Source organism: Protopterus annectens, chromosome 8.part0, assembly GCF_019279795.1.
Source record: "Protopterus annectens isolate FY-2018-M chromosome 8.part0, PAN1.0, whole genome shotgun sequence".
NCBI classification, from domain to species: domain Eukaryota; kingdom Metazoa; phylum Chordata; order Ceratodontiformes; family Protopteridae; genus Protopterus; species Protopterus annectens.
The window spans coordinates 521,612,562-521,638,485 of NC_056741.1; the positions used below are offsets into that span (position 1 = coordinate 521,612,562).

The 25,924-nt window shown below is 37.9% G+C and overlaps 1 protein-coding gene across 2 annotated transcripts in view; it reads right to left on the reverse strand.

Annotated features, from left to right (window-relative positions):
• LOC122808904 overlaps positions 1 to 25,924 on the reverse strand; it is a 1,046,088-nt gene that overhangs the window by 866,327 nt on the left and 153,837 nt on the right. For both annotated transcript variants that reach the window (XM_044080021.1, XM_044080020.1), the window contains exon 5: positions 20,442 to 20,691. In XM_044080021.1, coding sequence (XP_043935956.1) covers positions 20,442 to 20,691 — 250 coding nt within the window. The remainder of the gene's footprint in view (positions 1 to 20,441; positions 20,692 to 25,924) is intronic.

A 25,924-nucleotide genomic window follows, 5' to 3' on the forward strand; every position in this document is an offset into this window, starting at 1 on the left:
ATATATATATATATATATATATATATATATATATATGTATGGGTTCCATTCAGAATTTCAAATCTGATATGATCGAAGATCATATTTCGAAGTTTTAAAACTTCTAAATCCTAACGGAGATTGGCACACAGCATAGACCAAGAGATTTCCCTTGTCCTCGCTGTAGTGCAATATCAGAGTTGGTATATTTAACTTGCAGGGAGGGGTGTGGGGGGGTGCAGGGGGGGCTTCATGTTAGAGGGGGGTTCACAGTTTTGAGATTCCAAGATCTCGAGATTCTGAACTCAAAATTTTAAAACTTGAGATTTTGGTATTTCAAAATTGTGACTAGAACCCATAGATTTTATATATATAGATAAATATATATATATATATATATATATATATATATATATATATATATATATATAAACACACAGTTGCTAGACTTTCTTGCTGTAGCATACATGTAAAGACAGAGGCATCTGTAAGAACTTTACATATTCTGCTATGCTCTTGAAAGCTAATGATAGATAGGATACAGTCTAAAATTATTTACGGCCTAAACTAGCTGCTAGTTTGCTGTATGCCATCTGTCTGTTCAGAACTTTTAATTTTTTTTTTGCAAGATTATTCATGTTTGCATATTTTCTTTTCAAGTAAAATTCTTTATTTTATTCATTTCAATAAATTTATTATTCAGTTTTAAATGCCTGTATGTGATGACTTGTGTATTTGTGAGTTTAAGACTTTGTACACTGAACAATTAACTGTAATTAACTGCTTGACCTTAATCTATCAGACACTGGCTGCATAGAGCAAAATGCTACTATTCAATAATTTACAAGTCGGTGTAGAGTTAAGCCATAACTTATATCCATGGTTTGCTAGACTAGTCTACCTAGTGGCAACATTACCATGAATTACAGATAGGCTTTGGCACTGGAGAGTTATCATTTATCCCCACAGAAAGTATTGCATTGGGACTTGTGTGTAACATCATTTTGGACAAGTTTCTAGTACTGTTGGTAAGATTGCATTGGAAGACACTGTCTCTGTCTTAAGTGGGTGAAATCCTAAGGAGCCAAGAATTTTAATTCTATTCTATAGCTGTATAATTAAACACTTATTGGGGTACAGCACATGTTGGCTATTATGTGAGACAGCAGTCCATTTTTACTTATTAAGTGATGCACAGTGGTTTGACTCGAGACAAACCTCATGACACACCTGTTCATCACATATCATTTGGTGGCTATAGGTGGGATTCATATGTCCATTCATCATGGGAAACACTAACAAATAATGTACTAATCACAAGTGGCTTGCTGCACCTTATACCACACACAAACTGCTGAAACTCTTCATTCCTGACCAGAAAAGCTTTAGAGTTGTATCAAGATTCATTTCCATACCGACATATAGAAATGCCAGTATAGCAGTGAATACTATACTATACTACTGACCAACTGGCATCTGCCAAATGCACTACATAACACCTCGCACCCTGGGTGACTATGCACTTCACTCCACACTAGCTACACCTCTGACCCTATCTTTCTTCACATTAACATCAAATTTAGTGCATACATTGCCTGTCCATCAGTTCTCCTCTCTTCTGGCACCCTGAATATCTGAAAAAATAATATTACCTAACTCATACCCTTTCTGTACACCTACTTCCTTACCTATGTATCATTATCAGCCACATTACACATCTCATTCTTAACATATCTGCTAACCCCTACTTACTTATTTTATCATTTCTAAAACCTACAAACTTCAGCACAACCACATTCCAACCTCTTATTTGCCCAGCTGTCCATTGCCCTTTCATGTCAGCAGCTCACTGTTCCTTAACTGCCTGTAATTCCTCCATTTTCTTTCTCAGCACTTCTACTGCAAATCATCCCCATCCAAATCTCATTTTCAGCTACTCTACCCTTTATTATATGTTTTTCTGTACCACTTTATAACCTTTTTCATCCCTCACCAATCCCTCTCTCTCTTCCTCTTCCCAGAAAGTTTAATGGCACCATCCTGTTATGCACCTTTCAGACCTCTTTTTCATTATGTCTGTGTGTCCCAAACATCCTTACTGCATAATGCATCACTTCAGCTTATCTTCATATAGTTGCATGTCACATTTCCCCTTCAGTCTCTGACACAGCAGTTATCCTGCTCATTTATTTCTTGTTTTAGCATATTACCATCTGTACTGGAAGCATCTCTGGGAATGATATCATACTAAAGAGCTCCTTATACCTTCCCTGCAAGACTCTGACTTCCTTACCAGCACCACCTCAAGCTCATACCCCAACAAGTCATTTGCACTTGCATGCATCATAACACGCAGCCTCAATCTAGACAGAAAGACCATTATGTTAGCTAGTTGACCCACTATTATCATGATCACCTGATTCTAAGCCACAGCTGAGATACACCTTCAGTCTGGATAACAGGGTCAGCACATTTATGACATGTAACCAGAACTGTCAGACATCATCTTGTACCTCCCTCCATAAGCAATCAGATATGAGTTTCATCACACTCCCATGTATTCTGCAAGCTTTACCTACAAAATTCTCTGGTTTTGCATTGTACCTGGTGTTTTCCTGTGCTAAACAATATAAGCTCACTTACCTTATGGTATCAGACTTAACTGAAATTACCTCAGTACTGAAAAGGTAATCCTGCATCACATACACAGAGAGTTGATGCACAACTTGAGTAGGTTGTAGACGTGAAATCAAAAGATAAGTGCTTTCATCTGTATGATAGTAGCATTAGCTCTTAAGGAATCAGTGACCATGCTGTTGTTTATTCATCTAAATGCAGCTATTAATTCTGATGCATCTGTTTTTTCACTGCCACATGATCTACAACATATCTCTATTGTTTGTAACTATTTAGCCCATGTTCCCTCCTACACAGAAAGAAATAGGCCCATTCATTCTCTACATAGGGTAAGAGCTCTACAGACGTTTTATTCCCTAGCCTGGGGAAGAGTCTAATTGGCCCATCCATTCCCCTGGAGGAGAGGGTCAGGTATGAGGAAGCAAGCTATCTTGTTTATCATGTGGTCACCCCTAACCATTCCCACAGAGGCCAGTGTCTATGGGACACCAATATTTTAGGAATCTGGCGTGCCTATGCATGTATTATCTCCTGTGTTACATCCACTACAACTCAGTTTTCACCTGTGTCTTGCAGTGTCCAGCACAGTTGCTGGCAACAGCCATTCAGAACATCTAGCCATGCCCCCCCCCATGACAGATAATCCAGTATCAGCCATTTATCCCCAGCTTCCACCCCAACACTTTGAATGACTGGACTGACACATCTGTTATGCTTTTAGAAACAGCTCACTTGGTTGTAAAATGCTGTTCGCCTTTCTGTTTACAAACTTACAAAAGCCACCAACATTTTTTTTAAATAATGCACTTCAGTAAAGATGCTGCTTTCCTTTCTGATATATTAAGTACCAATTTAACAGTTTCATAGTTTCATGTACTTGCTTTGAACTGCAAAACTATTTTTTATTTCCAGTGCATTATTAAGGTGTGAGAAAGCTAAAAGCTTATGGAGTAGATCTAACTTAAAATGTTTTAGAGGTAAAATTGCAAGTACACACACTCTAGGTACAGCAGAAGCCTATATGAATCACTTAGAACTCAAAAAATAAATAGAATTGTTGCGATTTTAGAAAACTAGGACTTGAATGCAGGACTAGCAGTAATCCATGATGATGTCACCAAGCATCCTTCAAACTCCAGCATAGCTTAAAAACTTGGTCATCTTGATAATCTGGGTTTGGGGATAAGAAAAAGTTTTCCGGCACTCACTTGATGCAGTCTGAAGTGCTGTCACAAAAAAAGATAATTGTCCAAGTTTAAAGACTAAATCTGAAGGAATGGTGGTAAATTGTCGGTGGCAAAAAGGGTTATTTGAAGACAGGCTGGGAGAACTGAAGCTCGATACATTAAAATAATATAAACAAGTGCTATTTTTATGCAAACATTCCTGTTATAACCTTCATAGTCTACATGAAAGACTAGCTAATTCTAGCTTCTTTTAAGTTGGTATATGAGTATTAAGCTAAAAAAACTCTCGATCAGTACCAGGGGTCACATAACTTTATATGGATCTAGATGTCAAACGTAGACTACAAGATAAATGGACTTATTAGAGGCTGTCAGAAGCACAGAAAAGGTTTGAAGCTGGAAGCAGATCAAAATATGAACTGTTGGTACTATATTTTGCAGACCCATTTGTCTGGAAAAGCTTGTCTTTCACATCTAATTTTATTAATCACTGGAAATAAATATACATAAGAACTTTAAATAGCTTAACATTAATCAACATCAGATGAAATGACAAAGGAAAACTAGAACTTGAAGAAAGCACTAAACGTATTGCTGGCCTATTTTTACAAATATAAACACAGTAAAAGTGAGGTAGTTTATCACAATAAAGATATGTGAGCATGTCAGGTGTTACTGAGTCAGCATGCAAAGATATTTCCAATACAATACTCCTCAGGGTACACTTAGACTCAAAATAAATAACTAATTGCAGACTGCCCTCTGAGAATATTTTTAACAATGTAAATGGAATATGGTGGTACAGACATAATTAGTTTAACCTGCATGGAAACTGCCGGCATTGAGAATGGCGTGTCTGTTACATGTTTGCCTGATTAGGATTTGCATGCATGTAAGATAAACAGACCATAATAATAAATACAATACTACTGGGGCATTAGACATCAGATCCTAAAGATCTGACCAGTGGGAAATCTTGAGAAAGTACTAAATGACTCATTACAGAAATGCAAAACAGTGTTAGGAGTCCACTGGGAATGCTGGACACTGCTTAGCTACCTATTAGCAAAAAAAAAAACATGTAGCAGGGGTAGTCAACAAAGAAAATATCAGAAAATTATTTAATTCCATCATGTTTAAAATGTATTACTTGATATATAATGATACAGTAATGCCTTCTTTGTGAAATTGCTATCTAAAAGCTAAATTAGCACTTGAATATTTCAATATAGAATAAATATGGTATAATACAAGCTTACAAAATAATTTATTATATCTAGCTTACCAATTTTTCTTTTTTTAACTTCAGGGCTTCGATATTATTGCTGTAGCCTTATGATCTCCTACCCTCCATTGCATACATTTCTGTTTTATTGTTTCTGGAAAAATAGTTTTTGTTACTTTATAGCCTTGGGCCAGATTCCAAAAAAGTTGCTTTCAGTGTAAGTCTACTCTGATTCCAAAAGACTTGCTCTCTGTGTAAGTAACTTACTTTGATGTAAGGACCATTTATAAACAGGCTTACTATGAGGACCAGATTCCAAAACCCCTGCTCTTAGCCTGCTGTCAGTGTAATTGTTCACTTACACTTACAGCAAGTCTTTTAGAATTGTGGCCCCTGGACTTGTACAAGAAAGAGCATATCAAATGGAATAAAGCACACACTCTTAAAAATCATTTAGCAATGCCAAATGTTGATCTGCAGTAGTGACAGACTGCAGGGGTATAGCAGGTGGAAAGGAAAATTTATTTTTATGTACAATGTAAGCCAAACTCTAAAAGAATAACTGGGGGTTGTCATTCTCAAGAACAGTGCAAAGCTATTCATTTGCTTACTTATTTATTACAAAATAATTTGTATCCCTCTGCTGGAGAACATCCCCAGAAGAGAACTCATAATGCTGAATTAAACAGTATAAACTAATACACAGATACGATATCCAGAATCTGTGGTATTCATTTTGAACAAAAGAAAAACGAGTGAACAAAAAATAAGTTATCATCATATTAGTAAATATACATAGTTCTTAGGTTATATGGTATGGTCATGCCGATGTTATGATATTGAAAGTATAGTTGAATGGTCAATAAACATTGTGTATTATGTAAGTAAACATGGAATATTCATGTATTTCTTGAAAATAAATATTATTTTAATGGAAAGTAAGCACCCTAACTGAAAAACAAATTAGCTAGAAATATTTTCCAGCACAATTCACTTTCAGACATACTAGTGTTTAATTTCTGTTCATCTGGTCCTTGAAACTCAAAAGATCATTTTGTATTTACTCTAACATAGGGTGAAGTTTCTTCAGCTTGGTTGCTGATCGTGACATTTTTGTCCTCATAAATGCTTTTAACATCTTGAAAAACAAGTCACAAACTTTCCTCCCATATTGTGTAAAACTTGTTACAAGCATTATAAAGCATTTTCTGTAAATAGCTGTCTTACTGCTATAGTGACTGTATTTTTCAAACATTGACTTTTCTAGTAAGTTCGCTTACCCACATGTATACTACCTCCTTCTTCTAGAAATGCAACACCAAATCATAAAAAATGTAGTATTCCAAACAGCTGTCATTTTTTCTTGAAGGAAAATAAAATAGATAAATTCAATAGGTGAACTAAAAGGTATCAAGCAATAGTATAGCTACTTTTTCCTTAAACAGTAACTGGACAGTGATAGCATGATTATGAACAGATGAATTTATTGTAATTAATGTTCACAGAAGCTACTTAATTTGTTCACAAATAGTCATTTTATGATACAATTATATTGGTAAAGTGCTGCAGTTCATTGCTTGGATCATGCAAGTTTGTATCACACTTTCTCAAGCATAATAGTTGAAGATATTTTGTGTGTGCTGACTCTTTACTCAAGACACTTGTAGGTGAGTTGTTGCACATATGTGCCTGTGTCTCCTCTTTACTCAGGACAGGTGTAGGTTAGTTGTTGCACATATGTGCCAGTGTCTCCTCTTTACTCTGAACACATGTAAGTGAGTTGTTGCACAAATGTGCCTATGTTTCCTCTTTACTCAGGACAGATTTAAGTGAGTTCTTGCACATATGTGCCTGTGTCTCCTCTACTCAGGATAAATGTAAAGAGTTGTTGTTGCACATATGTGCCTGTGTCTCCTCTACTCAGGACACTTAAGTGAGTTGTTGTTGCACATATGTGCCTGTGTCTCCTCTACTTAGAACACATGTAAGTGAGTTGTTGTTGTTGCACATATGTGCCTGTGTCTCATCTTTTCTCAGGACAGGTGTAAGTTAGTTGTTGTTCCACATATGTACCAGTGTCTCCTTTTTACTCAGGACACATGTAAGTGAGTTGTTGTTTCTCATATGTGGCAATGTCTCCTCTTTACTCAGGACACATGTAAGTGAGTTGTTGTTGCACATATGTGCCTGTGTCTGCTCTTTACTCGGGACAGGTTTAAGTGAGTTGTTGTTGCACATATGTGCCTGTGTCTCCTCTACTCCGGACACATGTAAGTGAGTTGTTGTTGTACATACATGCCTGTGTCTCCTCTACTCAGCACGCATGTAACTGAGTTGTTGTTGTTGTTGCACATAAGTGCCTGTGTCTCCTCTACTCAGGGCACATGTAAGTGAGTTGTTGCACATATGTGCCTGTGTCTACTCTACTCAGAACACATGTAAATGAGTTGTCATTGTTGCACATATGTGCCTGTATCCCCTCTACTCAGGACACATGTAAGTGAGTTGTTGCTGTACATATGTGCCTATGTCTCCTCTTTACTCAGGACAGGTGTAAGTGAGTTGTTGTTAGACATATGTGCCTGTGCCTCCTCTACTCAGGACACATGGAAGTGACTTGTTGTTGTTGTTGCATATATGTGCCTGTGTCTTGTCAAGACAGTTGAGAGGGGTTTGGAGGGGGGTCGGAGTCTTTGTGCTGGTATTTGAGTGTTAAAGTTATGGTCAGGCATAGATGAGGGGATGTGTTTTGTACGTTTGTGTGCAAGTGTGTGTATTTTAGGGTTAAGGTTGGGCTTAGGTAAGGGGATAGATGTATTTATGCATGTTTGTGTGTGGGAGTGTGTCTTGAGTAGTGGCAGTGTTACAGGAAGTGTTGTTTAATATAAGATGTAGGATTAGGCTTGGAGAACAGGCAGAGTTAGGGTTAGAACCCATTACTAAAGCAGTGCGAGGAGGCAGAGTCAAACATGGAATCGATAATTAAACCATGGTTCCACAAGGTAGTGTTGCATAATAATGCAAAATTCACTGTCACATTGTGTAGTATACAACATAGGTTTGCACTGAAAGTAAGAATGCTCAGCTAAGTAGCAATTCATAGAATCAGGTAGTGCTATAGGGCAAAGAGGCAAATGTCAGGGAAAAAATTAGTACATTTATGAGTGTATAATGGAATGCAAATGAAGAAGTACAGTTTAATGAGGACATGATGAGATACAAATGATGGTCACTGAAACCAGGCCACAATTCATACGCATCAGGCACAAAGTCACACGGTTAGTTGGTCTGAGTATACAAGCAAAAGGCATGCCAAAGCATTCAGAGTTGCATCTGCCAAAAATGCTGGCAGAATCATCAGCTATAATGTAGTAGCACCTGATTAAGGTAAATATCACTAGTAGGCAGTCAGTAATGTGACATGGTGGCAGGTATCACAAGACAAAATGGTATCAACATATCTCATCTGCCAAAAGAGCAACATCTCTAGGACTATTTTGCTTGGACCAAGACATTATACAGGTGTTTGCTCATGTGTCATAGCCCAAAATCTGGATCTGGAGGAATACAAGGTTTTCACACACCGATGGTTGCCAAGGTACACATAACAATTACTATTCAAACTACAAAAACCTTTCAGAAACAGACAGGGAACACACTGGTTATCTCGCAGGCATCACCCTGTCAAATACTCAAGACATTCTTTAGTAAATTGTTGCACATCTGGATGAGCACATCTGTTTCCCCAACACAGCAAGGAGTGAATCACCACCATGAGTCGATTCTATATCACTTGCTAAACTGAAGTGCTGGGAACCAAAGATTTTCACACATATGGAAATAAAGGCGAAACTTGGTGTCCTACATTAACAGGAAGGGTTACCATTCCATCAACAGCCAGGTAGCGAGCAGTGCACAGGGGCTAATCACCAATGTGTCTGCACAGCACTCTGGTCATGCCAGGATTTTCACATATAGCATATGAATTATCTGTATCACTGCTTCCTACACAGGACATTCCCCAGGGCCATCAAGTAAGCATAGATGTTCACTCACATATCTATAACCAGAGACAGCATGTATAAATTTCTCACATCTTCTTTGTATGTTCCTGCTGCATTGCAGGTGATACAGAATACCCACTGCATTGTTGATGGATGCCATACATCTTGATCCCACAAAGTATGACCAGATTACAATATAGCTTTGCTCATATACAAACAAGGAATTTTATAGAACAAGTGCTCCATCTACTGAAAGCTTGATTTTATTGTCCTGGCATGTCTGGGGACACTGTATTGTGTTTCTGTCACAGCCTGCAAAATCTTTTTAGCAAGCTGCATGCTACTCAACATGACCATAAGGAAGCAAGCAGCCAAGCCCTTAGACACCAAAGCTTCTGTACCTGTAACAGCAGACCCCATAACAGCTCCCAGTGCAACATTCTCCAGCAGTAATGATGACAGCAACAAATGGCCACACCACACACCCCTATATAGCATCATGCATGTTATATGGCAGGTAAAGCAGCCATGTCTAGTCCATCTCTATGAACTCTTACATGTACACACTGGCAACTTTGTGTCACACAGAATGAAATGCTGGATGCAATGGCAGGTAAAGGCTATGCTGCACAGTGCACACTTGGGATATACTATGCATTGAATATTTCCCAAATAGGATATGGGAGGGAAGGTGGTGAGGGTGCATCACAACTATGAGCCATCGTCATTTGCACAGGTTCCCATGGGCACAAGGACATAACCTGTTTATACAACCTCGTGGTGAAGGTTACTGGCCAGTTGAGATGGAGATGTGGGCAATGGGGCAGTGGAACTAGTGACATGCACATACACTAGGTAGAGGAACCATTATGTGTCTGCCCATTGAGGCCATTCTGATGGTTGGATACAGCAGGACTAGAAGCCCCTTCTGACAGTGATATAGTAGCACTTGTGGAATGTAACTTATAGGTAGTTTACTGATGATGTCTTCTACCCTGGTACCTTTGTGTTGTGGCTGCTCTCAATATGGGGTGAGGGAATGAGATAGATGGCACTTTAACTTGTCAATATACAACAGGACATGATTTTACAAGGCTAGGAAGACAGTTGAAGCCACAAATATGTCTTGGACTGTGGGATCCCATAATGGTAATCAAGATGAACAATGTAGGGATGGACCTCTACATGCATACAGCTGGAGTAGGTAACATAATGAGGTCCACAGAAATGTGTAGGTAATGGGAGGGCTTCTCAGACAGCATGGGTAGGGATTCATGGGGATGCAGAGGTAGTATATGCTGCTGGATTATGCTAAAAGTGTTACATATGTGCACATTCACAACAGTTGTTCCCATGGCAGGCATTCTCATATGTATAGGGCAGACTTCAGGAGACGGAATAGGCATTTCTGGTTTTGTGGGCTGTTATCCCACATATACACATATATACACATGTACACACATTACAAGCTATGTTGTAGTCCAGCTTGGTTACTTTACTGTTCGCAGAGTACATGTCCCGGGAAATCCCAACATGTCTATGATGCTGCTGACATATATCTTTGATTAGACTGGGGGAGGGGGGTGAGCAGTTTTGTTTATATGGGCTGACATCCCATAGAAATGGTTTTATATATACAGGTACATATGTTTTACACTCTGTAATTGCATGTGCAATGTGCAGGCAAGCATAGTACAGACACCTAGTGAAACCAAAGTTATAAAAGTGCAACCCTAGGCTCTTCCCAGGTACACACTGAAATATATGCGGCATTGATGAGATGCAGCTTATCTCTGTATGCAGAATATACCTCTCTGGGCTCTATCTTGTGGAATTGTGGCTTCTGTGCAGACAGATGTTGCTTCAGGCTGCTCATATACTGCTTCTTTGCTACAGGTTTTGAATGCTAACGTGGAGACTCAATCATAAAGGTGAAGGTAAGTACTAGACTGTGCCTGATGAATGCTCAAGGTCTAGACTCCACTGATGATAAGCTCATCAGCAACATAAGGCATATGTAAGTTCTGTTGCACACCAGTTATGTAGGCAGGCTGTGCGTGTAAGCGTGCTGCACTTTGTTGTAGCTCTAGTAGCTGTAAGTCATAATACATGTAATTCAAAGTCCAAAGAAAAGTGTAAATCACAGCCCTTTTCTGTGGTTTGATGTATATTCATGGCAATAGTTGGCAAAGCAAGTGCTTCTCAGACTAGTATGTCAAGGAGTGTAAAATAATGTTGTACCTTCTGCTGAGACAATTCTGGCAGCAACTGTTTATTACCTTATGCAGGATCTTTACATAAACTGGATGCCTGGTACAGCCTGGCAAAGCAGCTGATCAGGGCAAATGAGATCTCAAATACAGCTGAGCAGTGGTGTAGGCCAGTGACACCACCATCATCCTGGAAATCTCCAGCCATGGGATGCAGCAGTCTGACAAGAATGCCATGCATGGTGTTGTAAATGCCTGCCATTTCTACTTGTTTTGTACTGTAGTTTCAAAGTTCTTTCTGTCTTTCAGAGTACTGCTCCCAATAAAGGTTGCTTCCTTTGACAGATGCCGGATCATGCCAGGTTGGTGGGTGTGGTAGCTGCCCATCTGTTTGCATGATGTTGTTGGCAGCTAATTTATTGTGACACTGGATTGTTTTATGAGACAGAGCTAATGGCTATGGCTTGGTGTGGCTGTCATCATCAGTGCCGCTTTCTGCTACATTGCACATACATGTGGTAGGGTAGATGCTTTTGCTGCATTGCACATGCATGTGGTAGTGTAGATGCTTTTGCTGCACTGCACATACATGTGGTAGGGTATATGCTTTTGCAGCATTGCACATACATGTGGTAGAGTAGATGGTTCTGCTGCATTGAACATACATGTGGTATGGTAGATGCTTCTGCTGCATTGCACATTTATGTAGTAGCATAGCTGCTTCTGCTGTATTGTACTATATTGTACATACATCTGGTAGAGTAGATGTTTCTGCTTCATTGTACACATATTGGTAGAGTAGAAGTTTCTGCTTCATTTTACATGCATGCTTACTTCTTAAGCTGTAGGCACCATATCATGCTTCTGCTTCATTGTACACACATTGGTAGAGTAGAAGTTTCTGCTTCATTGTACACACATTGGTAGAGTAGAAGTTTCTGCTTCATTGTACATGCATGCTTACTTCTTAAGCTGCAGGCACCATATCATGCTTCTGCTTCATTGCATACATGCATAATAGTTTAGCATGTTTCCCAGGTGGGCATAATCAAATACATTTTTGCTTGCATGTACATGGATCTGTAACTTTGCTCTGTTGTCCATGTCTCCCTAATACCTGCATCTGATGTCTTCTATATCCCTTTTGTCTTTCAGCATGGGCAGAGAAGTAGAACAATGCTGGCAGGTGCCACAGGAGGCAGCAGAAACTACTGGTACAGTGGCGATAGTGTACTCTAATGTCATTGCCTGCACTATATATCGTGTACCAGTCATCATCACTAATGGCATCCTTCCCTTTTTGTTTCCCTTCTACAGGTCATCATGGTACCTCAGATCCACAGGCACATCGACATCTTCCTGCCACTGGCCCACTTAAAGCTGCAGCTGAGGATGCTGAACTGGAGGAAATGCCTTGTCAGATGGAATTCTAGTCACTTGCTGACATGTAATCTGCCCCAGTTCCCTTGTGCAGTCACTGCTGGAGCAGGTGTTGGAGGTAGTAGGTGACTGAATTCTGACACTCTAGGTATGCATCAACCTCCTCCTGCATCAGATTTCAGATTCACCAAACTGGTTGATCATACCATCAGGCCATCAAAGGTGGGTATAGCCCATGCCAACAACTACTTGGATCCAAGACATCCATCTACTGGGTAACAGAAATGTCCCTCTAGGCTGGCCAGCAGCTACTAATCTGTATGTATCCCTCCCTATTCCTGTCCATCTGTTTTCTTTCTGTGTATTTATGTGTATTCCATGTCTCTCCCTCCTCATATGTGCACATGCATTCTTGTTTAGCTGTCTTGTTTCATATCTGTTTACATGTCCCTGCTGCTGCCTACACTCCACTGTCCTTTCCTCATGCTTCAGTTATTTATCAGTATTTTATTGACCACATTAGTCCCATTACACCAGAGACCAGTTGGTATTCATACTGACAAGGGGAAATCTATCTAGGACACCAAGGAACTTTCCCACTAGGTAAGTAACAAAGATCTCTCAAAGCCATCTGAGCAACCACCAGCTCAGGTAGATGGGACCTGTGTTTACCATCACATCCAAAGGACAGCAAACTCATGAGTGCAGCACTCCCCCTTAAACATGATTGCAGTGCCAGTACTGGAAAATTAATTCAAGCACCTGTGGTGAGAATAGAACCCACATCCTTCTGATCTGCCAGCACCAGATGGGTACTCCCATATCCACTACAGATGTTTTCAGCTACATTATTGTACTTCAGGCACAAGTTTTCCTTATTGTCTCATATATACCTCCTTAATGTGCAGCTATCTGCCTAATAATGCAATAAGTTCCTGACTAGTTATTTTATGTCTATTTTGCAGAACAGTGCATCGTGTCTACATGATGCAAGCATCTACTGTATCGTATTAAGTTCAGACCATGGTCTACTTTGCAGTTTTACTTTCTCAGAGCTTTCAGATACCCAAAAAGGGAAGAACTTACAAAGGGCTAAATCAAGGACCCCTTATTTTTTGGAATGTGTTACAAATATTTAGTATTTATTGTAAATATATGTATCACATTGTTAATCAATAGAAAATAGCACATTAGACTGTATTTTAATTTCATGTTTGTTTTGAAAGGTTAAACATTAAAGACTTAAGGACTTTTCAGGGTACGAAAGACACCCTGAATTAGAGCAGAAAATCATAAGCTAAAAGTTACAGGGGAAAAATACAAATACTGGTTGATAAGAAGCACTGTTTTTCTTTTTTTCCAAACCTTGGGGCAAGTGCTTAAAGTATAAGAAAAGCCAACGGAGATTCAAAGTATGGAGTGTGTGTTTGAGAATACAACTAGGGCAAAATTTGTTTTAACAAATGCACTGATACTTAAATTCAAGTTATAGTATTCAGGCCACATTATTTATACTGTAAAAATATTATTATCATTAACAACCTCAGTAGCAGGAGGAATTGTAACATGCAACAGAAATTAGGAGTAAAACTTTGGATCACTGTACTTATTCTGGCAAGTAGCTTTGTTGTCCATCTTGTAAAATATTAAGAAGAACATGGGCTTGTTCTAGATATGACCTGAAAACTGTACTACTACAATTTATGTCCAAGTATGCACCAATGTGTTAACATTAGTTTTGATAGAATAATACTTAACTAGACTTTAATTAATCAAGTGAGTCTGTCTTCCATCTTTCGATATACATGTAAAGATGGGTGCATGACATTTTTGTTATGTTACAGAGTATTTTTGAGTCAAAAGTTCTGGCTGCCATTTTGCATTATATGAGATACATCCATAGTCAGGCTAATTGTTCCTGGCCAATATTGACTTGAAAGAACTGTTCATATCAGTTTGTAGGCTATAAATTGTTGAAGGTCTTTCCAGTATCGAGCTGCTAACACATATTAAAATAATAATTTTGTGTAAACAAATCAGTAATATTTGTGTTTAAAAACTGAATCTATGCTTTAGTCATGCACTCAACATTCTACATTGTTAGAAAATATACATATATTGCACCTACGTTTGAGCTTTCTGTATTTACGCTTTGGCAGCCTTTTCTGTAGGGGTACAATTCATTAGAAATATGCACAAAAAAGTTTAAAGATTACATTTCAGTGAAAATTGAGTGACTCAGTAGCTAGTCAGATGTCCTGAATTTGCATATACATTATAAAATAAAACTGCAGTGCATTAGGATGATTGTTTATACTCTATTCATTTTATATATGGTATAACTGTAGCATCATCATCCTCAACCCTGTTTTACCAATTTTCTTCATGGTGTTCAGTTGCCACATCAACTGTCATCACCTCTCTCAATTTAGTGTCACTATTCTACCTTCTTTTCCAGTCATGCCTGACTGTTGCAGGTCTCCTTTCTCACAGTCCCTTCATCCCTTGGCTGGATATCCTTCTTTTCTATTTCCTTCCTCCCATCTCTCCCAAAAAGTCTTTACCAAATCCTCTTCTTCTTTCTTGCATGTGTGACCAAACTGCCTTAGGTTTTCTGCAATTAGGTCTACTCTGGCTTCTGTTCTAATATCCTTGTTTCTTCATCTGCCCCACAGTATGCATCCCACCACCAGTCCAGGCACTTCATCACCTCAAACTTCATCAGCTGCTCTGCCTTCACTTCCCATATGTCTGCGCCATACACAGGCACTGATCACATCACTGTTTTCTACACCTCACTCTTCCTCATCTTCTTCTGTCACACATGCCCCCTGGCACTCTATGCCAGTTGGCTGCAGCTCCAGCTTTTAACTTCTGTTTCAGGTTTGCCCTCTCTTCAATCACCTCTTCTATATACATGAAGTTTATTCTGATTTTCCCCATTTGCAGCCATGATAATTGCTTTGTCTGCACTTCTTTTCATCCCTCTGGTTTTGGGGCCCAGTGCCCTTTCACATGTGAGTCTGCTTACAGTGCACATCATCTGTATACCCCAGTTTTGTTTATCTGTCCCCTCTAACTTGCTTGTTAATGTATTTCACAGCATGAACCACAGGGTGCTCAGAGCTGAACCCAGATGCAAGCCCACTCCCAAAGGCAAATCCTCTGTTAAGTCTGAACACTATTTAAACTTGTGTCACTGGGTCCTTATATACACCCTGCATTAATTCTACCTTTTTTTTAACAATATCAGGACTGCCCAAATCAGCTTTCTTGGAAACTTGGCGTATGCTTTCTACAAGTCTAAGAATGCCCAGTTGGCCTCTTTCCTCATCTTCAGTTTCTTCTCCACCATCTAGCTGTCTCCCTGCAAACATCAGGTTGGTTGTGCTGCCTTCCGAACTGAAAACAAACTACTCTTCTCCTATCTTACTTTTTACTATTCTATGTATTCCTGCATCAGTCACCTTCTCCAGCTCTTTCATGCAGTCTGTCAAGAGTTTGATAAGTATGTGCTGCCACAGTAAAGCTGTATTATAAAGTTATAATTATATATAATTTTGTTGTGGAATGATGCAATGCGTTGGTCATTATTTACTGACATATGGTTATATAACTGATATACAAAGGTCCTTGAGTGCATCAAGAAGCAATATGAATATATACAAAGTTAATATATGACATGCCATTGTGGGTTAATTTGCAGATATACCACAGAGTATAGCACTAAACTTCTTTGTTCAAAACATAGGTCAAAGGCAAAAGTTATGGGGAAAAAGGCACAAAATCAGAGAGGGTTTTTAAATATTACTTAATTCACTTCAAAAGGTAATAGAACAAAATGTTTTGCTCCAAGTTGCATTTCCCAAAACTAGAAAGTATTAAAGCCTAATGTCTAGGATTATTATTGGATAGCAATCCTCAGGGTTTTACCAAAAAATAAAAAAAATTTAACAGGAACAGGGCAAAAATATGAGGCAAAATCAAGGACATTCTGCAAAATAAGGGGCAGTTGAGAGATATGCTACAGAAATGCAGGGTTATAGATTGTATACTATGTGGATAAGCTAGCATTGTCTGCATGCAGCTTTTTGATGTTACTGGGCTGATCTTCAATGTATTTATTTATTTATTTATTTGACATTTGTTTACTGGGATGGTCCAACTGGGCAGATGCCCATTTTCAGTGGAGGCTCTGGGAGAAAAGCTCCAATGTAAACAAAGTAGACAGCACATTTAATTGGAAGTTCCAAGGAACACATAATACTGTATACATAAAAATAGTTAAAATGCATATTAGTAGCCAAGCATTTATATACAATGAATAATACAAATTGCTAAGAGTTTTATATGTCAGGTTTGCATTATCTAGGTAGATATGACATTTGTTTTGTATCACTAAACACAGTCGAAGGCACTGTTGAAGAGCTAAGATTGTTGATGATTTATTACATGGAACAAAGGAAAGAAAAATTAGGAAGAGAGTAAGTGGAGGAGGTAGAGAGACTAGAGAGAGATGTTGGGTAAGGCTGGGAAGGAGGTACTAAGTGAGATGGGTTACAATTACTTATGATAGAAAGATAAACATCTACGGAGGACGTAACACAGGTATGGGTGTGAAGGCTACAGTACAGGAGGGATGATAATCAGCCAAGAGATGTGCATGAGCAAAGCTAGGATCAGTTAGATGAGTCTTAAGAAGTTTTTTGAACTGTGGTAGGTTTGCAGTTGTTAGGATGTGCTGCAGGATAGAGTTCCAAGTCCTGGAGATGTGGCTGAAGTAGAGAGAATCTCCAGGACTCTTATTAGATTTTGTGACTTGTAGCAGAAATACTCCAGAATTGTTGAGGGTTGTTTTGGTATTTTTGTTTCATTACAAAATAGTATGATTTTTTTTTTTATCATTTTTGATCTGCTTCTTGGCTGTATTTTTTAGTTGTCAATAATAATCTAGCGTGGCTTGTTTTTTGTTGGATTGATATTGTGCCCAAGCGTTATCTCTAAGCTTAAGTAATTGTTTGGTATCTTTTGTTAGCCATGGAGCATAGTTTGATTTTGGGTGTATATCATATTGTCAAAAACCCAAAGCAGTGAATCCCTATTTATCAAATGCAATAAACTGAAAGCTGAATTCAGCGAACAATCACTTCTGTGAATTTTTTATGAGGGAAACTAACTAGTGGACCAACCTATCGACTGTCACAAGAACCTCAAAATTAAAAACCCAAAATATACCAATTCTGAGATCACACTACAATCAGGAAATGGGCAAATTCCCAATGATGGCCAACTAGTTAGTTTTCCTGGGAAACAATTCACAGAAGTGATCATTCACTAAATATAGTTTTTGATTTATTGAGTTCGATAAACAGAGATTTGATTGTTTGTGTTTTTGACAAAATTATATAGACACTTTGATTTTACCCTGATAGTTCTAAGAGGTGCTAGGCAGCTTAGTATGCCTAGGCATGTATTATTAAAGTAAAGTATGGCAGTATCTATTGAGGCATAATATTAGTGAGATCCAGTCATAGTGCTAGAGGTTGGATATAAATGTTTGAGGTGAGAATTTTTCCTGTTGTGAACTTGTCTACATGTAGTGCTTTTGGAGGGGTGCAGATGTTGTCTGAGCAGGTAGATGGGTAGGTAGTCGCAAATGCTATCAGGGAGGCAACCTGACTGGTAGGCAACAGAGAGTTTTTTGGTTAAATTCCAGTCTAGGATTGACTTGTCTATTGCTGTTTTTGTTGAGTCTAGTTGGGAATTGTACAGGTTGATGAAGTTTGAGGGGTTATCTGAGGAGCAAGTGAATCAGTCAGTATTAAAGTCCCCCATTATTATGGTTTCCTGAGGAAATGTTAAGGATGATCAGTGAAAGAAGTATTCGGTTATGGTGGGGTTATTTTCAGGAGGGATTTAAATTGCAATAATATTTATGTATTTATTGGGATTTATTTCAAGTCAGCTAAGTAATACCTCTGCATTATTGAATCCTGGGGTGGTTTGGTTCTAATCATTCTAGTATAAATAATAGCTATTCCACCACTTCATTTATTTATTCTGTCCAGTTTGTGGATGTTGCAACCTGGGGTTAGAATTTCATTGTTGCTTATCTCAGGTTTCAACCAGGTTTCAGTTAAAACTGCTATATCAGGGGAGAAGAATGAAGGAGAAGAGTGACATTTGTGTATTTTATTTGCTAGACTCCTGAGGTTCATGTTTAGAAGTAAAAGGTCAGATTTATTATGGGATGGATTAGTAGTAATATGTGTATGTGGAAAGGGTGGTCCTTGCTGAATAATTGTAGGGGCCGAATTTGGGAGAATATCACCGCTAAGTTTGAGGTACGATATTGACTGTAGTAATGGGTTTGAGTGTCTGAGTGCTAGTTTAGTTTATTTATGAACTAGTCAGGGAGTAGTACGTTGATGTGCATAACTATATGCGAAAAATTCCATCTTGGTGGTGATAAAGAGATTTGGTGCTATGTCAATGTGCATGGATTTGGTATGGGGTGGGAAGGGATGTGAAATTGTAGGTAAGGAGAAGATTTTAACTAACTGACTGAGATAGGATGTTAAATGAGAGGCCAGGAAGAGAAAAATTAGGAGAGAAGTTTGGACGTGCAACATTGTAGAATTTGGGATGCTGAGATCTGTATTTTATTTAAGGGGGATAGGCTTGCTGGTGAGGAAGTGATTAGTAAAGCTGGAGTTTACAAGTGAGGTGAATTAGATAGAGTGAAGTGAGAAGAGGTTAAATAGTGGGTTGATGGGGCTGGTAGGAGCAAGAGGGAGGAGTAGTATAAAGGAGTAATGAGGTGGGAGGTACTTAGGGAGTACAGTATGGGTGGGTATGAGCTGAGGTTAGTGATTAGACAGTCGACACTGGTGGGTGTGGTTAGGTTAAAATAAATGTAAGAGTAGTGGGGGTGTGTGGGAATTGGGGGTAAGGTAGGAGAACAGAGTGGGCCCAAGTGTAGTGAGGGTGAACGGTGTGGGCTGGACCCGCTGGACCTGATCACAGCTGCCCAACTTAATGCAATAAAACAATCAGTAAGTAGTGCTGTATAACTGAGTATTTGCCTTTACTGAGACAATTAGAGAAACTGTGTGTTGGAGATGTATTAAAAAGAGCAAAAAAGTTAAAGTTCAGAAGGGCTGAGTACAATTTAGTTGTGTTATGGGAGTAAATAAAAGTGTTAATTTACTTTGAGTCATAAATGATGTTTTATTTTATTTATTTAACATTTGTTTACCGTGAAAGCCCAACTGGGACAGTGCCCATTTTCAGTCGAGGCCCAGGGAAAATTGCTCCAGATGCACATCTTTGGACATTGAAAATTAATGAACAGAGTCACTGGAAGGGAATTATTATGGTCAGTTAAGTTATAGAACTGTTTGCTAAATAAAAGTTTGGGAAGGTGGAGGGACAAAGTAATATACTTTTAAACTACAATATAGGTAGAATAAATTATTAGATGGCGAGAAGCTAATGGGAAGGGTCTTGGTGATGTGCAAGGGAGCCATGAGTGTATATGTTATAGATAAATAGCATATGCACATCCATTAATTGAATGAGGGAACTGAGTGCACCACACAAAGCCACGTTTTGCAGTAGCGTCAGTGAATCTGTAATGCTGCTTTCTTGTTGTTTAACTGTACAGCTTTTGGTTTGTAGATATGAAGGCATTATGTCCTAGGAAAGAAGGAAGGGGATATGAGCGGAAGGTATGGTGAAGAAGCCACAGTTATTGAAAATAAATAGTTATGTAAAAATAGTTAGGGCACGAAAATGAATTCTGTTTTAGTCTACTTACATGTCTCACCTAACACAGACAGGTACTTGTCAATGAAACTCTCTGACTGTGACAGTGCAATCTCAATCCCAAACATCAGGGTCTGTCCAGCTGTGGTGTTGATGAAGGTAGTTGCTTGGGCAATGAGCACTGTCTTTGTGTCCTCCATAGCCATGGTAGTCTTGAATTTAACATTATCAATGCCATCTCTCACCAAGTGCTGGAAGTCATCTAAGCTTGCCACAAGAAATTCTTTCAAATCAGAAGCCACCTAAAACAAAAGCAACAGATGGTAAGTCACCAAGCATACAAAGGTCTAATGAACAACAGTGCATTGTAAGAAAAGCACTAGCCATTGTGTTTAGGAAAATATTATTTATTTGTTTATTTATTTACTTATTTATTTATTGATTTACTTGCCTTTGTTGACTGGGAAAAGTTTGACCAGGTAAAACCCATTTTCAGTAAAGGCCCAGGGAGAAAAGCTCCACATTTAAGTTACACATGAAACATACTTATAATTGCAGGTTAAAAACATCTATACATGATTTTTAAGTATTTTAAAATATTTCTTGCATGAACTTAACATTTTATCACAAAAAGTAAGACAGAAGTTAATATAAATTAGCGAACTATTGAGTAGAAAAATGACATACAATAACAATTAATGTAATAGCATGATGACTGCATGGAAAGGATCAAACTGGAGTGTTGTTTAGTTTAGTAGTAATTTACAGATAGACAAGTAGAATGTACCTTAAAATGATAAGAGAGATATGAAATGAGACGCTGTGGAAATGAATAGAAAGAATTTAATTAGTGGTGACGTGTGAGAAAATGAGGAAAATTAAGAGTTTAGGACATAGGTGCAGTTTGAGAAAGAGTGATAAGGTAGAAAAAGAGTGGGCAACAAAGGAGCTGTAAGAATTGGAGAAATGTAATCTGAGTAAAGCTAGCTAGGTGAGGAGGAACAATGCAGACATCTTTTGCATAGGTGCTGTTTAAGCAATCCTTTGAAACTATTGAAGTTTTCTATCTGTTTTAACTGTACGGGTATTTTATTCTAGAGTTTTACCACATAATGAGAGTAGAGAGAATCTCCAGCAGTGTTGAATGTCTTACTTATACATAGTAAAAGTTTATTGCTAGAGTGAAGGTCTCTAGTGGATGAATAATACAGTAGAGTATTTTGTAATGCTGAGCATTTCTCTGGAAAGTACAATAGGTTGTGTGCAAGGATTAGTTGTGAGTATGTCAACTGGTTTGGGAGATCAAGCCAGTTTAATTGTTTTACTGCAGGCCAGGGATGTGTTTTATAAGGTTGGTTGGTTTCAAATTTAGCTATTTTGTAGTAGCAGGAGGCTAATTTAGTTTTTTATATATAGTGTTGAAATTTGTAAAAAGAGGGTAAGCATATAATAGAAAAGGAAGGACTTATGTTGCTGCTAAGGTAATCCTTGCTTGATATGTCAGATTGTTTTTTTGGCTCTATAAGGGAGTTAAGTTTTTTTGTGAGTTTTCTTGATGGAATGAAGTATTTGGTGATCACAATTTGAGGCTATCATCTATTATGACACCAAGTAGTTTAGTTTGAATTATGGTTTCTATTTTTGTGTTATTACTTGAGGTTATATGAAATGTGTGTTTCTGGTTAAGGTGTTGTTTTGGAGTCAAAAGCATACTTTTAGAGTTTTTTAGCATTAACAAGTTAGACATTTTTTAGTCATATTTCAGAGTCAGTGAAAGATTTTTGAATGATTTTCAGTAGATTTGTTATGGATGGGGCACAGCAAATGAGGACTGAATAGTTAGAGATCGCAATACAGTATTATGGTTATGTGTAATTCAGCACCAGAATAACAATGAGGATGAGTGTCTTTGACACCTAAGAACACAGCCAGAAATACATTACAAATAAATAGAATACCGGTGATATCTTCCCAAAAGTAATTTCAAAATTTTATTTACACAATGAGTTAATATTACATACATCTGCCTTTCAGTTTCTATAGAGAATAACGTCTTAGGTACGTGAGGAAAAGATTGCTCTTGAAGATGTATGCTCATTCACATTGGTTAGACTAAAGAAATACTGATGAGAATTTTATGTGTGACACTAAGTTATATACATTCTTCTTGAAGTTAGAAGTATACTTCAGTGTTTATTTTTGTCTGATCATTTTATTTATTGTTCTATTTTAAAAGAATAGTCATCATGCAGTCTCATGCATTTTAGTGAGCGCTCCAAGGTTGTCTGAATGTGATGGCATTGTCTGGGGACAGAAAGTACTTCTAAGGAGATACTGTATGTTTTGTGGAATACATTGAAATCAAGGATAATGGATGCATTTAATCCTGATCTGAAATATGCATCAAGTAAAGAGACTAAGTCTGAAGAAGTTTAAAAGGGCTTTGTAGGTAGGAAGTATATTTGTCTGATTTTTGAAACATTTAGCCCTATGAAAGTATAATTGCAAGCGTTCAGGAAGCCAGTGTGGGTAGCACCAGTTGGGAGATGCAAAACAATAAAATCATTTAATCAAATAACTCTCTAACAATAACTATTTTATTTTTAAACTATGTAAACCAGTGAGAAGCAATTCTGTTGCATTGGGATTATATTGTTGCCATATTTATGGTTTGACCTACAGATTAAGAAGTTTTTAGAGGCTACAGTGTAAACACTTTTGGTTGTCTCAAATATGGATTTTAGTCATTTTCTGAAACTGTTATGGCATTGTGTGTTGTGTATTGTGTATGTTGATGTGAATACATGATGGATCTAGTGTTTAGCTCATACATGCTGAGACTACATTTTTTATAATCCTATCCTATAATAGCTGTTTTCTGAAAATGTTCACATTTCAGTCGCTAAAAGCTAACAGGTAATGTAAAGTGTAAAAACACAAGCAAACCAACTGCCAAAGATAACCCAGAAATCAAATATGAAATAGTAAAAAAACAAACTGTGAGTCAACCACCATGGTACAAGCCAAAAAAAGAAACAGTGAAATAAAATAAAACTTTTATTAAAGCAAAAGGTTAGAGCTTTCACAGTGTTGCCCGCATGATCTGATGAAGAGACAACCCGCAAAAGTGCTAACCTTTTGTTTTAATAAAAGTTTTATTTTATTTCACTTGTTTTTTTTTTTTTGGCTTGTACCATGGTGGTTGACTCACATTTTGTTTTTTTACTAGGTAATGTAAAGTAACACACTACTACTGACACATATTTTTTCCATATTATTATTAAGGTAAGCTAGATTTTGCACATTGCATCTCTGTTGTAGTTGTTGGTGTAATGGTTGGTAGTACAGAGATTTATAGTTCCACCATAACTTACAAATAAATATTCTCACTTCACTACAGGTATATAAGGCCATAGTGCATTGTGGTGTAATATTCAAAATATAAACATCTCTGCAAAATGTTAACGCATATATTTTGGTGTAAGGATAAAAAAAGGTGGGCACAACTATATGTACTTGTACAAGGTAGCTAAGGCCTGGAACTCCTTACCTGTAACCATCAGGTCTATACCCTCCCTCCAATTTTACAAAACAACTCTGAAAGTTTTCCTAGCTAAAATCTGGCTCTGTTCTTGCTCAAAACCAGGATAAACTATATCCCTAAATGTGAACAAGTATATTTTCATTCCTTATACTTCCTTACTCTCCCTTCTTCACTTATTTCCTTCTTCTTCTTCTTCTTCTTCTTTCGGCTTTTTCCCGGTTAGGGGTCGCCACAGCGGATCACTTGTCTGCTCATGATTGGCAGTGGAGATTTACAGTGTCAAGTTGCCAGCCCGGCGCCCAACCTTCCACAGAGGGCACACACATGCACTCACACCTAGGGCCAATTTAGAGTGTCCAGTCCACCTACTGCATGTCTTTGGAATGTGGCAGGAAACCAGAGCACCCGAAGGAAACCCACGCGACCACAGGGAGGACATGCAGACTCCGCACAGAAGGCACCCCAGCCAAGGATTGAATCGGAGAACCTCTTGCTGTGAGGTGACAATGCTAACCACTGCACCACCGTGGCCACCCTTCTTCACTTATTTCCTTACTGCTCTCTAATTCTCTTCCCTGATTTTCTCTCTAAATATACCATAAGCCTGTTTTTCCCTCACTTCATATTGAAATTCCTATTTTCATTAGACTGTAACTTACCTGTAATTTCTCTACAAACTGTCTAAAATTTCTCTAAATATTAAATTATTGCCATATACTTTGTATCAATTTTTAACCAATGTTTTTATATTATGTCTAATTTATTATAATTATTTATCCTGTAGATGTTTTTGTTTTATTTTTTTTAGATTGTAAAATTATTGTTCTTAAAATGTTTTGTAATAATTCTGAGCTTTTCTCCCTGGGCCTTCGCTGAAAATGGGCTTGTACCCAGTCGGACTTTTCCCAGTAATCAAATGTCAACAATTAAATAAATATATAAAATAAAGCTGTAATGCCCAAAAGGGCGTATCAAGCAAATATACTTCATTCTATTCCTGGCTGCAAAAAAATGAATATATAGTTTTTTTATAATGATTTGTTATGATTTGTACCAAGGAAAAAAGGAATAAAAGTCAAGGACTATGTTGCTTACATTAGTGCAATGAATAGGCACTGTCCCCCAACCCCCCCCCATAAAAATGTCCACTTCATAAAACAAGATAACAGCAGCAGGAGGATATTACACAACACAACAAAATCCTTACACCACCAGTCCCCCCTCCTGACCATATAGCTTGATGTTTGTGTGCCTGACAGTTGCGTTACTGTATCCACACTCTTTAGTAATTGTCAGGCACATAACGTTACTGAATATATATATTCTACAAAACAATATTCATTCCATTGTAAATGACCAAAGTGACAGTACTGGCTTTCTTGGGGTTAAAAATAGTTTTGCAAATCATATATGAATGTATCCCACAGCCAAAATAATTAACTAAAAGTGGAAGCAGTAACCTAGAAATAATATATTGAACTGTTTTCTGATTATGTGTTGATGGGTGTTTCTCCCACTCTGCTTAACAAACCTTGAGCCCAACACGTGATTTGTCCTTGCAGTCCCTGTCTCAATATGCCTTTCCCAAGAATACATCTACAAGTACTGGCAATCCCATTTCTTACTATATCAGAAGGTCCAAGAACAGTGAAAAGCAGGTATGACTGGAAGGATGGAGTTGTAAAATGTAGCACTTATTTTGTACAAGCACAGATTCAGGTTTGCTTGACAGTTTTTTCTGTATGTCAGGTATTTTGTAGTTTTCAAACCTGAGTGCTCTATGGTTTCATATGCAGTGCAATGAGGATCTCAGCTAACCACCACTTATATCATGCATATTCATGTGGCTAGGCACAATGATTATTCTAATTAGAGTTCAACTCATTATTGTTTCTGGATCACATGACTTAAAATTGTTAAATCACATGGCAAAAGTAACATTATAATGTGTTTACTTAAATAACAAAGAGATAATCTCCAAGCTACTCACA